Source organism: Somniosus microcephalus, chromosome 2 (genome assembly GCF_052327205.1).
Source record: "Somniosus microcephalus isolate GS21.2 chromosome 2, FLI_Smic_1.0, whole genome shotgun sequence".
Taxonomy (NCBI): Eukaryota; Metazoa; Chordata; class Chondrichthyes; order Squaliformes; family Somniosidae; genus Somniosus; species Somniosus microcephalus.
The window spans coordinates 7066735-7084047 of record NC_140988.1 but is presented as its reverse complement, the minus strand read 5'-3'; the positions used below and the strand labels follow the sequence as shown (position 1 = coordinate 7084047).

General features: G+C 46.9%; 1 protein-coding gene across 2 annotated transcripts in view; it reads left to right on the top strand.

The window, feature by feature from the left end:
• LOC147122524 (putative E3 ubiquitin-protein ligase HERC4) overlaps positions 1 to 17313 on the top strand; it is a 128611-nt gene that overhangs the window by 94874 nt on the left and 16424 nt on the right. For both annotated transcript variants that reach the window (XM_086006225.1, XM_086006216.1), the window contains exons 16-20: positions 949 to 1041; positions 1141 to 2316; positions 12036 to 12176; positions 13733 to 13899; positions 16496 to 16562. In XM_086006225.1, the coding sequence (XP_085862351.1) occupies positions 949 to 1041; positions 1141 to 2316; positions 12036 to 12176; positions 13733 to 13899; positions 16496 to 16562 (1644 nt within the window). The remainder of the gene's footprint in view (positions 1 to 948; positions 1042 to 1140; positions 2317 to 12035; positions 12177 to 13732; positions 13900 to 16495; positions 16563 to 17313) is intronic.

Below are 17313 nucleotides of genomic sequence, written 5' to 3'. Positions count from 1 at the left end.
GAGATTACAAAATGCTGAGGTACAGAGGGACCTGGGGGTCCTTGTACATGAATCACAAAAAGTTAGCATGCAGGTACAGCAAGTAATTAGGAAGGCAAATGGAATGTTGGCCTTTATTGCAAAGGGAATGGAGTATAAAAGTAGGGAAGTCCTGTTACAACTGTACTTGCTGGTGAGACAACACCTGGAATACTGCGGACAGCTTTGGTCTCCTTATTTAAGGAAGTATATACTTGCATTGGAGGCAGTTCAGTGAAGGTTCACGAGGTTGATTCAAGAGATGAGGGGGTTGTCTTATGAGGAAAGGTTGAGCAGGTTGGGCCTATACTCATTGGAGTTTAGAAGAATGAGAGGGGATCTTATTGAAACATATAAGATTCTGAAGGGGCTCGACAGGGTAGGTGCAGAGAGGATGTTGCCCCTCGTGGGAGGATCTAGAACTAGGGGGGCATAATTTCAGAATAAGGGGGCACCCATTTAAATTGGAAATGAGGAGCAATTTCTTCTTTCAGAGGGCCGTGAATCTTTGGAATTCTCTTCCCCAGAGAGATGTGGAGGCGGAGTCATTGAATATATTTAAGGTGGAGATAGACTGATTTTTGAACGATAAGGGAGTCGAGGGTTATGGGGAGCGGGCAGGGAAGTGGAGTTGAGGCCAAGATCAGATCAGCCATGATCTTATTGAATGGCGGAGCAGGCTCGAGGGGCCGAATGGCCTCCTCCTGCTCCTATTTCTTATGTTCTTATGTTCAATCATCCGTGGCACTTATCCTATCACTTATGATAGAACTAGTCTGTGTTCAAGGAAGGTTATTATCAATGATCCCATTAGAGGCATCATTGTTCCCAGTAGAGGCATTAATGATTTTAATGGCAGTTAAACTAAGATTAATAGACATTAATTATCAAATATAAATCTGAATTGTTAATTTGATTTTTTTTCCACAGAGAGCACTGTTACAATTAATTCCCTACACTTGCATCTTTAATACGGAAAACAAAATTAAGATTTTCAGGAGAGTCTCCCACTTGCAAATTCTAGTAAGTATTATTGTATAGTTCTGGTTTATTGTATATTGATAGTCTTTTAGTTAGATTGTTTTGCAAAACATTTTCCTAATATTACATTATTTCTTCCAGCAAGGAGAAATCATTGATGAAAGGATGAATTTTGGCAATAATAGGAACACCGATGACCCTACTGGAAACATTGATGCATCTACTGGGAACATTAATGCCTCTACTGGGAACATTGATGCCTCTACTGGGAACACTGTTGCCCCTAATGACAATATTGATGCCCCTAATGGCAACATTGATGCTGCTACTGGGAACATTAATGCCTCTACTGGGAACATTGATGCCTCTACTGGGAACACTGTTGCCCCTAATGACAACATTGATGCCCCTAATGGCAACATTGATGCTGCTACTGGGAACATTAATGCCTCTACTGGGAACATTGAAACTTCTAATGGGAACATTAATGCCTCTACTGGGAACACTGAAGCTTCTATTGGGAACATTAATGTCTCTACTGGGAACATTGAAGCTTCTAATGGGAACATTAATGCCTCTACTGGGAACACTGAAGCTTCTAATGGGAACATTAATGCCTCTACTGGGAACACTGTTGCCCCTAATGACAACATTGATGCCCCTAATGGCAACATTGATGCTGCTACTGAGAACATTAATGCCTCTACTGGGAACACTGAAGCTTCTACTGGGAACATTAATGCCTCTACTGGGAACACTGAAGCTTCTAATGGGAACATTAATGCCTCTACTGGGAACACTGAAGCTTCTAATGGGAACAATAATGCCTCTACTGGGAACATTGATGCCTCTACTGGGAACACTGTTGCCCCTAATGGGATCAATGATGCCTCTAATGGGATCGTTGATGCTTCTACTGGGAACACTGATGCATCTACTGTGGACATTGATGCATTTACTGGGAACATTGATGCCTCCAGTGGGATCGTTGATGCTTCTACTGGGAACACTGATGTAGCTACTGGGGACGTTGATGCCTCTACTGGGAATACTGATGTCACTAATGGGATTTTTTGGGAAGGATGCAACGATGATGATTATGCTTATGAAGATTCTGATTGTGAGGATTATGAGGATTACAGGCCATTTGATGAAAGTGATTATGATTTTTACTCAGCGTTTTTTAATGAAATTTTTGGTTTCCCTGAGTTCTCTCCTCCTGGATGCTTTCTACTTATCAACAGAACGGAGATCCTTCAAAACACTTTGGCACAATTACGATGCTGTAGTGATATAAAACTCCGTGGTTCATTTCAGGTAAACGTTTACCAGTTTAAAAAAATTGGCATTCCCATTGCTATTTGTGGGATCTTGCTGTGTGTAAATTAGCTTCTCTGTTTGCTAACAGTGACTGCACTTCAGAAGTAATTCTTTGGGATGTCCTGAGGAAATGACAAGACACAAATGAATGGTTTCTTTGTTTCATTCTTTCTCTCCATCTTTCCGCTCTGTTTTGCTTAATATAAGAACATAAGAATTATTAAGAACTAGATGATTTGGCTCAACAAGCCAGTCCCTTTTTTAATTGATCCCAACCCATCTATTAATCTTCACTTCACATCCCTCCACTTTTCAGAAATAGATCTTGTTGCCTCTTACTGCTTCCCCTTAAAGTAAAAACACTCCCTGACTTTTCACTCCTAACATGGTTCGACCATACTTGGAGTAGTGTGCATAGTTCTGATCTCCGTGTTACAAAAAGGATATAGAGACACTGGTCAAGGTGCAAAAAAGGATTCACAAGGGTGGTACCAGAACTAAGTTAATATAGTACAAAAGCAAAATACTGCGGATGCCAGAAATCTGAAATAAAATCAGGAAATGCTGGAAATACTCAACAGGTCAGGCAGCATCTGTAGAGAGAGAAACAGAGTTAACGTTTCAGGTCGATGACCCTTTGTCAGAACTGGGAAAAGTTGGAGATGGAACAGATTTTTAAGCAAGTGTAGGAGCAGGGAAAGGGGGGAGGGGAGGAAAGAACAAAAGGGAAGGTCTGTGCTAGGATGGAAGGCAGGAGAGATTAAAAGACAAAAGGGATGATGGTGCAAGGCAAAAGGAGATGGTAATGGGACAAGTTAAGAAACAAGAGATGGCTCCAGATGAAGTGTAAATGGCAGAATGATCGACAGCTGCCATGTGAGAGAGAAAAAATATGGGGGCCGAGGTTATGGTCTGAAACTGTTGAACTCGATGTTGAGTCCGGCAGGCTGTAAAGTGTCTAATCGAAAGATGAGGGTGCTGTTCCTCGAGCTTACGTTGAGCTTTGTTGGAACAGTGTAAGAGGCCGAGGACAGAGAGGTCAGAGTGGGAGTGGAGCGGAGAATTAAAGTGACAGGCGACCAGAAGCTCGGGGTCATGCTTACGGACTGAACGGAGGTGTTCCGCAAAGCAGTCACCTGACCTGCGTTTGGTCTCCCCAATGTAGAGGAGACCACATCGTGAGCAGCGAATACAGTACACTAGATTGCAAGAAGTACAAGTAAATCACTGTTTCACCTGGAAGGGGTGTTTGGGGCCCTGGACAGTGGGAAGGGGGGAGGTATAAGGGCAGGTGTTGCATCTCCTGCGTTTGCACGGGAAGGTGCCAGGCGAAGGGGAAGGGAAAGGGGAAGAGGAGTCAAAGGAGAAGTTGTTCAATGTGAGAACTAGTTCAGCCAGGTGGAGGAGGGTGGTGGTGGATGGGGACTGGTTGGGCCTCTGTTCAAGGAAGAAGCGGAGCGCCCTCAGGCCGTCCTGGTGGGGGATGGAGGTGTAGAGGGATTGGACATCCAAAAGGAGACGCTTAGGGCTTGGAAACTGAAAACTGTTAAAGTGGTGGAGGGCATCAGAAGAATCTCAGATGTAGGTGGGAAGAGACTGGACAAGAGGAGAAAAAATAGAGTAGAGATAGGAAGAGTTAAGTTCTGTGGGGCAAGAACAGGCTGAAATGATGGGTCTACCAGGGCAGAGCTGTTTGTGGATCTTGGGAAGGAGGTAGAAGCGGGCTGTGCGGGATTGGGGGACTATGAGGTTGACAGCCATGGAGGGAAGATCTCCAGAGGCAATGAAGACAGTGACAGTCTTGGAAAAAATGGCTTGATGTTTGCTAGTGGAGTCATGGTCCAGGAGGAGGTAGGAGGAGGCGTCGGAGAGTTGGCGTTCAGCCTCGGCTAGGTAGAGGTCGGTTCGCCAAACAACAACAGCACCACCTTTGTCAGCAGGTTTAATGACAATGTTGGGGTTGGATCTGAGAGAATGGAGTGCTGCAAGTTCAGAGGGAGGTAGGTTGGAGTGAGTGAGGGGAGCAGAGAAATGGAGACGGCCGATGTCACGCCGGCAGTGAGCAATCTAGAGAGGTTAAGAGGCCAGAGGGAGGGGTCCAGGTAGAACGAGAATTCTGAAAGCGGGAGAAAGGTTCAGCCGTGCAGGGGGAAGGCTCCTGGCCAAAGAAGTGAGCGCGGAGACGAAGGCGACAAAAAAAGAGCTCAGCGTCGTGCCGAGCTCAAAATTCGTTGAGGTGGGGGCGAAAGGGGATGAAGCGCAGACCTTTGCTGAGGACTGATCGTTCGGGGTCAGAGAGGGGAAGGTCAGAGGGGATAGTGAAAACACGGCAGGGGGTGAGATTGGGAGAAGAGATGGGTGTGGTGTATGTAACTTGTTCCACCTTAAGAGAACTTAAACCTGTTCCACCTTAAGAGATGTACTACTTTCTCTGGCTGCTGTATACGGTAATACCGGTGGTGACCACACCGGTATATAAGTGCTGTGTAGTAATTTGCTGGGTAGTACAGCCCTAACCTCCGAATAGTAAAGACCTATTGAAAAGTTATTCTTGTAGTCTGTGTCAGTAATTGACCTTAAATATAACTGGAACACACAGACTTAACAGTGGCGACGAGTCCGATCTTACCCTGCGGCAGTTTACATCCACGGCAGCTTCGTCCTCAGAACGGGCGTCGAGAAGAGGCATCCACCCTCATCAGCCTGCTGAACAGCATGTCGCGCGGGAGGCATCGAGGACCCGGAGTGAAGAAGAGAAATTCTGAACTCGAAGCCCCCATCAGCGGCAGACAGCTATCCTCCTTCTACCACGTTGGTGGGTAAGCCAATCAGCGAAAGTCGGCCGCGTTGGCTGTAGCGAAGGGGAGGGAAGACGGAGGAAAGAGGGCGGTGAAAAGGGCCGGGCCGCATTCGGGCTGAAAGGCGCAGCGACTGGGGCAGCTGAAGGCGCGAGAGCCGCGGTGAATTCAAACGCAGCGGGTGCACATAACCGGGCTGCAAGAAGGGCTGCGAGGCGCGATGGCAGGGAAGCGCGAATGCCCACGGGAACCGCGGTGGAGTAGAAGCAGTGTCGGGGGAGTTGTTAACCACTGGGGAGGCGAGACCGGCAGCAGCACAGCAATCGCCATTGCAGCCAGCGGGTGAAGAAGACGAGCGCGGGAAAGACCGCCAAGCGCGGGAAGCCGCCATTTTGGAAAAAAAAAATTGCAAAGATGCCTAAACATGGGAACATTAATACTTTTGATAGTGACATCGAAGATTGGACCACGTATGTAGAACGCATAGAAGTTTATTGTAGAGCAAATAAGATACCAGATGGGGAGAAAGCACTAACCTTATTAAACTTAATGGGTGCGAAGACATACGGGCAATTGAAACACCTTCTATCACCAGAGAAACCGGCAGATAAGACTTTCGCGGATATTGTTACCGTCCTGAAAAATCATTTAAGCCCCACGCCGCTGATGCTAGCGGAACGATTTAAATTTTACAGCAGAAAGCAGCTGAAAGATGAAAGCAATGCTGAATTTTTAATTGAATTGCGTAAGCTAGCAAAGTACTGTCAGTTTGGAACAGGACTAACAGATGCGCTAAGAGATAAATTTGTGTGTGGATTGTTAAAAGAAGAGACACAAAAGCGACTGCTTGAGGAGAATGAGCTGACGCTTGATAAAGCTGTCGCTATGGCAGCATCGCACGAAGCCGCAGTGAGAGGCACGGCGGTAATGCAGCTACGGTCACCGGAACTCAGCACAAATCAAATGGTCTTGGGTACAGTAAAATGTTATCATTGTGGAAAGACAACGCACGATCAGAATCAGTGCTGGTTCAAAAATAAGGAATGCAGAAAATGTGGCAGGCTTGGTCACATAGCTAAAGTATGCCGGTCAGGAGAGAAGACCAGCAACAAAAAGTCACTGCAGGGAAAGTACAGAAAGGTACACAAGGTGACAGAGAACAGTTCGAATGAACAGAAGTCAGATTCAGACGCCAGCAGTAATGAACTGGGTAGCTTAAGAGTACACAACGTTGGTAAGGAAGCAGACCTCCAGACAATTTGGGTCACACTTCAGATAGCAGGAGTCCAAGTGAAGATGGAATTGGACACTGGATCGGCATTGACGGTCATGAATAAGAAAGATTACAAAAGGTTATTCCAACATATTCCCCTACGGGATACGGAGATTGTATTGAAAACATACACGGGGCAAAGGGTATACCCCATCGGAAAGATAGAGGTAAAGGTGGTCCACAAGGGCAAAGAAAGCCGAGGAATGGACTTATATGTGCTACCTGAAGGAGGTCCACCACTACTGGGACGGGAGTGGATTAGAAAAATGAATATGGACTGGCATTCCTTAAAAGCACTAACGGTAGATGCCAGGGAAACAGATGTCAAACCTAAACGATTGTCCAGAATATTGGACGACGTTAAAGAGGTGTTCCAGCAGGGACTGGGAACACTGAGAGGAATTACGGCAAACATCAAGATTGAAGAACATGCACAACCAAAATTTTTCAAAGCCAGACCGGTACCCTATGCGATACGACCTGCTGTGGAAGCGGAGCTGGAAGCGCTAGAACGTTCAGGAGTACTGTCTAAGGTAGACTGGAGTGAGTGGGCTACGCCCATTGTTCCCGTGATGAAACGTCCTTCGAGCAACAAGCCGGGAGAACCAGGGAAGGTTCGCATCTGTGGAGATTTCAAGATCACTGTTAATCCGGTGCTTCACACGGTGCAGTATCCGCTTCCGCGGATTGAGGATATCTTCGCTTCATTGTCGGGCGGGAAACACTTCACCAAGATAGACCTGGCGCAGGCGTACTTACAGATGGAAGTTGAGGAAGAGTCACGCCAGTACCTCACGATCAACACGCATAGAGGCTTGTACCGGTATAATAGACTGGTTTTTGGAGTGGCATCGGCTCCAGCAATTTGGCAGAGGGCCATGGAGCAGGTATTACAGGGAATTCCAGGCACACAATGTTACCTGGACGATATTCTGATTACAGGAGATGCTGACGAGGAACACCTCGCAAATTTGGAACTGGTGCTCATCAGATTGAAAGAATATGGACTTCGAGTTAATCGGCAGAAATGTGAGTTCTTTCAGAAGCGGATCTGGTACTGTGGCCATGTCATTGACCAGGAGGGACTTCATAAGTCTCCTGACAAGATCGAAGCGGTTGTGAAGGCTCCCGCTCCGGTTAATGTATCTCAGTTGAGGTCGTTCCTAGGATTGATTAACTATTACCATAGGTTTCTGCCAAATTTATCCACGGTACTGCACCCACTGAACGCTCTTTTGCAGAAGGGAGTACCATGGGAGTGGAGCGAGGACTGTAAGAAGGCCTTTCGCAAAAGCAAGGAATTGATAACCTCAGAGGAAGTGTTGGCTCACTTCAACCCAACACTGCCTATTCGTTTGGCTTGTGATGCTTCTCCATATGGTATTGGGGCAGTACTCTCACACAAGTTGCCAAATGGCACGGAGAGGCCAGTCGCGTTCGCATCCAGATCATTGGCCTCCGCTGAGCGCAACTGTGCTCAGATAGATAGGGAGGCTCTCAGCCTTGTGTGGGGAGTAAAGAAGTTTAATCATTACCTGCAGGGCCAAAAGTTTACGCTTCTGACAGACCATCAGCCGTTGGTATCCATTTTTAACCCTAAGAAGGGTGTGTCGGTGATGACAGCACAGAGACTCCAGAGATGGTCCCTTTTCCTAGGGGCACATCAATATCAGATAGAATTCAAAGGTACAAAGCAGCATGGTAATGCTGATGGGCTGTCGCGCCTGCCACTACCTGAAGAAGAGGAGACAACGAAGGTTGACCCTGTTGAGTTATTTCACTCGACCATCATCGAGTGTTTACCAGTCACCAATGCAAGTATTGAAAGAGAAACCAGGAACGACCCGACACTGTCCCGAGTCTACGAGGTGACAGTGAAGGGATGGCCAGCACATGGTGATTCTCTGTTACCGGCATTCTCGGCAAGACGAGAGCAGCTGTCCGTCTGTCAAGGAACATTGATGTATGGAACGAGAGTGATTATTCCTCCTAAGTTAAGGGAAAGAGTTCTAAAGGAACTGCATGAAGGTCATCTGGGGGGAGTCAAGATGAAAAGCCTTGCTAGGGCTTATGTGTGGTGGCCGGGTATCGACCAACAGATAGAGGAGCTGACGAAAAGCTGCTCAGGGTGCCAAAAAGTGCAAAATGCACCTCCGATTGCACCGCTGCATCCATGGGAATGGCCTTCAGCCCCATGGCAACGCATACATATTGACTTTGCTGGTCCATTCATGGACTCCATGTTTCTAATTGCGGTGGACGCACATTCTAAATGGCCAGAAGTGATCAAGATGACTACCACTACTTCAGAAAAGACAATTGCGGTGTTAAGAACGATATTCGCAAGGAACGGATTGCCAGAACAAATATGTTCCGACAACGGACCACAGTTCGTGTCAGAAGAATTCCAAAAATTCTTAAAGAAGAATGGGGTGAAACATTATACCTCTGCCCCATATCATCCGGCTACAAATGGGTTGGCCGAGAGATTTGTACAAACATTCAAAAAGGCAATAAAGGCCATGAGCGAAGATCAGATTCCACTACAACATAAGGTGGACAAGTTTCTACTGGCATATCGAAACGCCGCTCATGCAGTGACAAACCAAAGTCCTGCCATGATGTTTTATAACAGGAGGTTGCGATCCAGGTTGGACTTGTTAAAACCAAATGTGCGGAGGGAAGTTGAAAACAAACAGTTCCAGCGTATAAATAACAAGACCACTCGGAGTTTCGAGGTAGGACAACCAGTGTTGGCCAGGGACTATGGAAACGAGAAATGGCAATCCGGAACAATTCGGGCCAGACAAGGACCCCTGATGTACACGGTAGATGTTGGTAAAAATGTAACACGGCGTCATGCTGACCAACTGGTAGAATCGAGAACAAGGGTCGAACCCATGGTTACGACAGAGACAACCGTGGAAGAAGTTAGTGAACCTGAAGCATCTACCTCGGCAGTGAATGTACCTGATGATGATGTCCAAGACATAAGAGACCAACTAGAGGAGTCACCTCAGCAACAAGAATCAGAGACCCCTGAAAGGCGTTATCCAACTCGAATCAGGAGGCCTCCTGAGAGACTGAACCTTTGAACTGTTTCTACATGAAGTTGTATATGTATGTATGTTATTATGTCATGTTAAATGGGGATATAACTGTTAAGCTAAAAAGGGAGGATTGTGGTGTATGTAACTTGTTCCACCTTAAGAGAACTTAAACCTGTTCCACCTTAAGAGATGTACTACTTTCTCTGGCTGCTGTATACGGTAATACCGGTGGTGACCACACCGGTATATAAGTGCTGTGTAGTAATTTGCTGGGTAGTACAGCCCTAACCTCCGAATAGTAAAGACCTATTGAAAAGTTATTCTTGTAGTCTGTGTCAGTAATTGACCTTAAATATAACTGGAACACACAGACTTAACAATGGGGGTCAGTGGAAAGCTTTTTTAAAATTCGTTTATGGGATGTGGGTGTCGCTGGCAAGGCCAGCATTTATTATCCATCCCTAATTGCCCTTGAGAAGGTGGTGGTGAGCCGCCGCCTTGAACCGTTGCAGTCCGTATGGTGTGGAAGTAATGGGGAAGAAGGTCCCGGAGGGGCGTTGGTGTCCAAGAGTAGTTGAAGCTTACGATCCTAGACACCTGAAGGAAGAAAAAAAGTTTTTTGTTCAAGTGCCAGATGAGGCGAAGGATGAAGTGGAACTGCGGACCAGGACAGCTTTGAGATAGAGTGAGTCGGTGCTGCTGAAGAGAGAGGTCGAGGGTGTGCATGTGGCAGCGCATGGCACTGAGCGTGGATCTCAGGATATGGCGAGAGCAGTGGTTCGAGGAACGGTGAGTATCTCGGAGATATCTGTAATCCTGGGTGGATCCTACGTGAAATAAGTCAGAGTCGGAGACAGCTGCTGAGGAAAGAGATGTGGCTGTGAAAGCGAGTTTTGGTAGATGATATAGTAAGTTGATATAGTGTCAGCTGTGGCTCAGTGGGTAGCACTCTTGCCTTGTTGAGTCAGAAAGGTCATGGGTGTTGTGTCGGTACCTTTCTACCTAGACACAATTTAGGACTCAGAACTCAGCCTGTGACAGCGCCACCACAGGTGGGAGGAGAACACACAATAGAACACACAATACATAACAATGGGTTCAAGTCCCACTCTGGAGACTTGAGCACAAAAATCTAGGCTGATACTCCCAGTGCAGCATTGAGGGAGCGCTGCACTGTCGGAAGTGCCGTCTTTCCGATGAGAAGTTAAACTGAGGCCCTGTCTGCCCTCTCAGGTGGATGTAAAAGGTCCCATGGCACTATTTTGAAGAAGAGCAGGGAGTTCTCCCTGGTGCCCAGGCCAATATTTATCCCTCAACCAACATCACTAAAAAGCAGATTATGTGGTCATTATCTCATTGCTGTGCCATGTTTCCTACATTGCAACAGTGACTACATTGCAAAAGCACTTAATTGCCTGTAAACGGCTTTGGGACATCCTGAGGACATGAAAGGTGCTATAGAAATGCAAGTTACATATTAGATGCAACACCTGCCCTTTTACCTCCCCCCTTCCCACTGTCCAGAGCCCCAAACACCCCTTCCAGGTGAAACAGCGATTTACTTGTACTTCTTGCAATCTAGTATACTGTATTCGCTGCTCACGATGTGGTCTCCTCTACACTGGGGAGACCAAACGCAGATTGGGTGACTGCTTTGCGGAACACCTCCGTTCAGTCCACAAGTGCGACCCCAAGCTTCCGGTCGCCTGTCATTTTAATTCTCCGCCCTACTCCCACTCTGACCTCTCCTTGCCCTCGGCCTCCTACACTGTTCCAATGAAGCTCAACGTAAGCTCGAGGAACAGCACCTCATCTTCCTATTAGGCACTTTACAGCCCTCTGGAGTCAACATAGAGTTCAACAATTTCAGATCATAACCTCGGCCCCTATCATAGCCCAAGATCAGCCATGATCTCATTGAATGGCGGAGCAGGCCCGAGGGGCCAAGTGGCCGACTCCTGCTCCTATTTCTTATGTTCTTATGTTCTAAACTTGAGCTCATCCAAAACTCTGCTGCCCGTATCGTAACTCGCATCAAATCCCATTCACCCATCACCCCTGTGCTCACCGACCTACATTGACTCCCGGTCCAGCAACACCTCAATTTAAAAATTCTCATCCTTGTGTTCAAATCCCACCGTGGCCTCGTCCCCCTCCCTATCTCTGTAACCTCCTCCAGCCCCACAACCCTCTGAGACATCTGCGCTCCTCCAATTCTGGCCCCTTGCGCATCCCCCGATTTTAATCACTCCACCATTGGTGGCCGTGCCTTCAGCTGCCTGGGCCCCAAGCTCTGGAATTCCCTCCCTAAACCTCTCCGCCTCTCTCTCTCCTTTAAGACCTTCCTTAAAACCTCCCTCTTTGACCAAGCTTTTGGTCACCTGTCTTAATATCTCCTTATGTGGCTCGGTGTCAAATTTTGTCGGATAATCGTTCCTGTGATGCGCCTTGGGACGTTTTACTACGTTAAAGGTTCTATATAAATACAAATTGTTGTAGTAAAGATTTAAAAAGAGGCAAAATAGAAGGGTACAAGTCTGAAGAAAATAAGATTGCACATTTCTAATTCCAGTTTCTTCGTTACCACTATTTCAGGTCAAGTTTAAGGGGGAATCGGCTATTGATGAAGGTGGAGTGTCACGGGAGTTCTTCTCTGTCATTACCAAGGAACTGTGCACTCAACCAAAGACATTCAAGCTATACGAAGAATCCAGGCTTGTTTGGTTTCCGGAATGGGTATGTGAACCTCTGACAGTGCAGCACTCCCTCAGTGCTGCACTAAAGTGTTGGCCTGAATTTTTGTGCTCGAGTCTCCAGAGTGGGACTTGAACCACACAAACTTCTGAGTCAGAGGCGATGGGTGCTACCACCTGAACCACAACCTAATCGGTTTTGTTAGTGTAAAACTTTGAAATTGCAAAGTTAATATTAACAGTGGTGCACTTTCTTACTGCACTACTTTGAGAAAATAGATTCCATCGTGTTTGGTTGATCATGTTTCTGGCTGTTGTAGTTACACTCCCGTTCAGCAGGAAACTTCAATCTCTTGTAACAAACTTCCAGCCAACGTTCCCTCTAAGCTGCGCAACCGTGCGGCTGCTCAGCTCTCTGCCGGTCCCGTGCAGCCCAGGACTGGCTTTTCAAATGCGAAGTCTCGCGTGTGTGCACGAAACTTTAAATGGGCCGCGCAGCCCGTTAACGGGACTGGGGCTAGAAACATTGTTTCTAGCCCCAGTATTGCAGTCAGGAAAAATGGTCAAATCTTAGTGACCCTTTAACTTGTAATAATGCGACTCAACCTCATGCGTGGTGAGAATGTGGAACTCGCTATCACGTGGAGTCGTTGAGGCGAATAGCGTAGATTCCTTTAAGAGAAAGCTGGATAAGAACATGAGGGAGAAAGGAATAGAAGGATATGGTGATAGGGTGAGATGAAGTAAATAGAGTGGGAGGAGGCTCGTGTGGAGCACTGTTGCCTCACAGCGCCAGGGACCCGGGTTCAAATCTGGCCTTGGGCGACTGTCTGTGTGGAGTTTGCACATTCTCCCTGTGTCTGCGTGGGTTTCCTCCGGGTGCTCCGGTTTCCTCCCACAGTCCAAAGATGTGCAGGTTAGGTTGATTTGGCTATGATAAATTGACCCTTAGTGTTAGGGGATTAAATACGTGGGGTTACGGGGATAGGGTGGGATATGTGTCGGTGCAGGCTCGATGGGCCGAAATGGCCTCTATCTGCACTGTAGATTCTGTGATTCTGTGAAACACTGACAAATCCTGTTTCTATGTCATTCAATAGTACCAAGTTTACATAAACTAGACTTGTATTCCCTGGAATATACGAGGTTAAGGGGTGATTTGATTGAGGTTTTTAGTATTTTGAAAGGATAGGGTAGACAGAGAGAATCTTTTTCTGCTGGAGGGGGGAGTCTGGGACAAGGGGACATGACCTTAAAATTAGAGCCAGACCTTTCAGGAGAGAAGTTAGGAAACACTTCTTCACGCACAGGGTGGTAAAAGTGTGGGATTCTTTCCCACAAAAAGCAGTGGATGCCAGCTCAATTAATTAATAATTATAAATCTGAGACCAATAGCTTTTTGCTAGCCAAGGGTATAAAAGGATATGGAGCCAAGCCGGGTGGATGGAGTTAGGATACAGATCAGCCATGATCTCATTGAATGGCAGAACAGGCTCGAGGGGCTGAATGGCCGACTCCTGCTCCCATGTAATTCAATGGTACCAAGTTGTGTTGAGACTTTGCATAAATGCAATTATAATATCAGTTTTGCCCACACAGGACCCAGAAATCGATGACATATTTCGCCTGGTGGGGATTCTCTGTTGGCTCGCTCTATACCATGGCTTCGTGGCAGACTTCCACTTCCCATTGGCCCTGTACAAAAAGCTGCTCAATGTCCGGCCAACTCTGGATGACCTGAAGGAACTCTCCCCAACAGTAGGGCAGTGAGTCAAACTTTTTTATTAACTCCTGTAAAAGGCCTATTGAGAGCCATCAAGCCTAGTCCTTAAACAGATCTTGTAGTTTGTACTATAGCAAAATACTGCGGATGCTGGAAATCCAAAATAACAACAGGAAACGCTGGAAAAACTCAGCAGGCCAGGCAACGTCCGTGGAGAGAGAAATAGAGTTAACGTTTCAGGTCGAAGACCCTTCGTCAGAACTGAGAAAAAAGCAGGAAATGAAACAGATTAAAAAGCAAGTTTGGGGGTGGGAAATGGGGGAGGGGATGAAAGAACAAAAGGGAAGGTCTGTGAGGGGTGAAGAGACATTAAGAGATATTCAAGGCTTATGTGGACCAGCCACATAAATACTGTGACCACAAGAGCAGGTCAGAGGCTGGGTATTCTGCGGCGAGTGACTCACCTCCTGACTCCCCAAAGCCTTTCCACCATCTACAAGGCACAAGTCAGGAGTGTGATGGAATACTCTCCACTTGCCTGGATGAGTGTAGCTCCAACAACACTCAAGAAGCTCGACACCATCCAGGACAAAGCAGTCTGCTTGATTGGCACCCCATCCACCACCTTAAACATTCACTCCCTCCACCACCAGCGTACCGTGGCTGCAGTGTGTACCGTCTACAAGATGCACTGCAGCAACTCGCCAAGGCTTCTTCGGCAGCACTTCCCAAACCCACGACCTCTTCCACCTAGAAGGACAAGGGTAGCAGGTGCATGGGAACACCACCACCTCCAAGTTCCCCTCCAAGTCACAAACCATCCTGACTTGGAAATATATCGCCGATCTTTCATCGTCGCTGGGTCAAAATCCTGGAACTCCCTCCCTAACAGCACTGTGGGAGTACCTTCACCACATGGACTGCAGCGGTTCAAGAAGGTGGCTCACCACCACCTTCTCAAGGGCAACTGGGGATGGGCAATAAATGCCGGGCTTGCCAGTGATGCTCACACCCCATGAACGAATAAAAAAACTCAACATCTGGATTAAGAAACTACCACAGATGGATTATCAGGCCGTCACTCTCTAGTATAATTGCAGATTCCACAGCTGCATTAACAAACAGTCCTCTACTTATCTTGTTTAAGTGGCTCATTGACTGAGTGTTGAAGGATCATTGCTGCAGGTTACAGGTCGCTAGCTTTTCATTGCCACTAAGGAATTTGGAATGATCTGGAATTGTATGTTTCACGAGCCTGCATTCCCAGGATTCCACGTAGGGGGAGGGTGTTCAGGGTGTTCAAACACCGCAAAAATTTCCAATTTTTTTATCAGACTACTCCTCACAGAAACAGCGGTTGTGCACCCAGGTCTAGTCAGTGCTGCAATTTGACCAGTGAAAAATGATTACAGAATCATAGAATGATACAGCACAGAAGGAGGCCATTCGGCCCATCGTGCCTGTGCCGGCTCTTTGGCAGAGTGCTCCAATTAGTCCCCATATCCCTGCAAATTTTTTCCCCTTCAAGTATTTGGACTTGTGCCTCTTACTGTTTGACGGGACGTTGCAGTGAATAGTAGTGAAGACTGTTCGCAACCTTGGTGTCATATTTGACCCCAAGATGAGCTTCCGACCACATATCCGCGCCATCCCAAAGACCGCCTATTTCCACCTCTGTAACATCGCCCGTCTCTGCCCCTGCCTCAGCTCATCTGCTGCTGAAACCCTCATCCATGCCTTTGTTACCTCTAGACTTGACTATTCCAACGCACTCCCAGCCAGCCTCCCACATTCCACCCTCCGTAAACCAGCTCATCCAAAACTCGGCTGCCCCGTGTCCTAACTCGCACCGAGTCCCGTTCGCCCATCACCCCCTGTGCTCGCTGACCTACATTGGCTCTTGGTTAAGCAACGCCTTGATTTTAAAATCCTGATCCTTGTTTTCAAATCCCTCCATGGCCTCGCCCCCTCCCTATCTCTGTAACCTCCTCCAGCCCTACAACCCTCCAAGATCTCCGCGCTCCTCCAATTCTGGCCTCTCATCCCCCATTTTAATCGCTCCACCATTGGTGGCTGTGCCTTCAGCTGCCTGGGCCCCGAGCTCTGGAATTCCCTCCCTAAACCTCTCTTTCCTCCTTTAAGACGCTCCTTAAAACCTGCCTCTTTGACCAAGCTTTTGGTCACCTGCCCTAATATCTCCTTCTGTGGCTCGGTGTCAGATTTTGTCTGATAATCGCTCCTGTGAAGCGCCTTGGGACGTTTTACTACGTTAACGGCGCTATATAAATGCAAGTTGCTGTTGAATTGAAAATAAAAACAGCAGGCAGCACTGTTGTGTGAAGTGCTGCGCTGGGAGGTAGATTTTTGCTTTTAATCAGTCTGAACACATTGCACAGGAAGGAAGCAAAACAGGAGTACTTTAGGCAATGAGCAGGCAGAGAAAATGTAAATGGCTCCTGTTTGGAATGTAAATCAGACAAAAAAACATTTATTTGGTCTTGTAGCAAGCTAGGCAGAGAACTGCCTCTCCGTTTAAATAAGTAGTTTGCAAGCTATGTATCGCACAGTGCTTCAGTTGCTTTCTTCGACAATAGTTGGTCAGCAGATGTTCATTAACTTGCTTCTCTCTTTGGTTGTAGAAATCTTCAGGAACTTCTCAATTATGAGCATGATGATATTGAAGACATATTCTGCCGGGATTTTACAGTAGGTTGCTCCTGCTTTTTTCATCTCTCTCTGATTTTTCTCCTCTCCTCTCTGAGATTACTAACTCATGCTGAGGTACAGTTGTACAAACTCTAGCTTATCTTCACTGGCCTGGTATGTGTTCGACTGTTGCGGCTATGACAGCCAAGAGTTACCCTGCACTCACCACCGTGTGGAAACATAGGAACACAGGAACATCGGAACAGGAGAAGGCCATTTAACCCATTGAGCCTGTTCTGCCATTCAATGAGATCATGGCTGATCTGCGACCTAACTCCATATCCTTTAATACATTTGGCTAACAAAAATCTATCAACCTCAGATTTTAAATTAACAATTAACAACTGACCCAACATCAATTGCCATTTGCAGAAGAGAGTTCCAAACTTCTACCACCCTTTGTGTGTAGAAGTGTTTCCTAACTTCACTCCTGAAAGGCCTGGCTCTAATTTTTTGAGCATGACCCCCTAGTCCTAGACTCCCCAGCCATGCCGGAGACATGCAACTCCAGGCAGGAAGTAACTGTATGGTGGTCAGGAACCCAGTTTGGGGTTGACAGGTTGACTGATTTGGACAGGTTGGGTGATTGGGCAGAAGCATGGCAGATGCAATATAATGTGGATAAATGCGAGGTTATCCACTTTGGTGTCAAAAACAGGAAGGCAGATTATTATCTGAATGGCAATAGATTGGGAGAAGGGGAAGTGCAACGAGACCTGGGCGTCCTTGTGCACCAGTCGCTGAAAGTAAG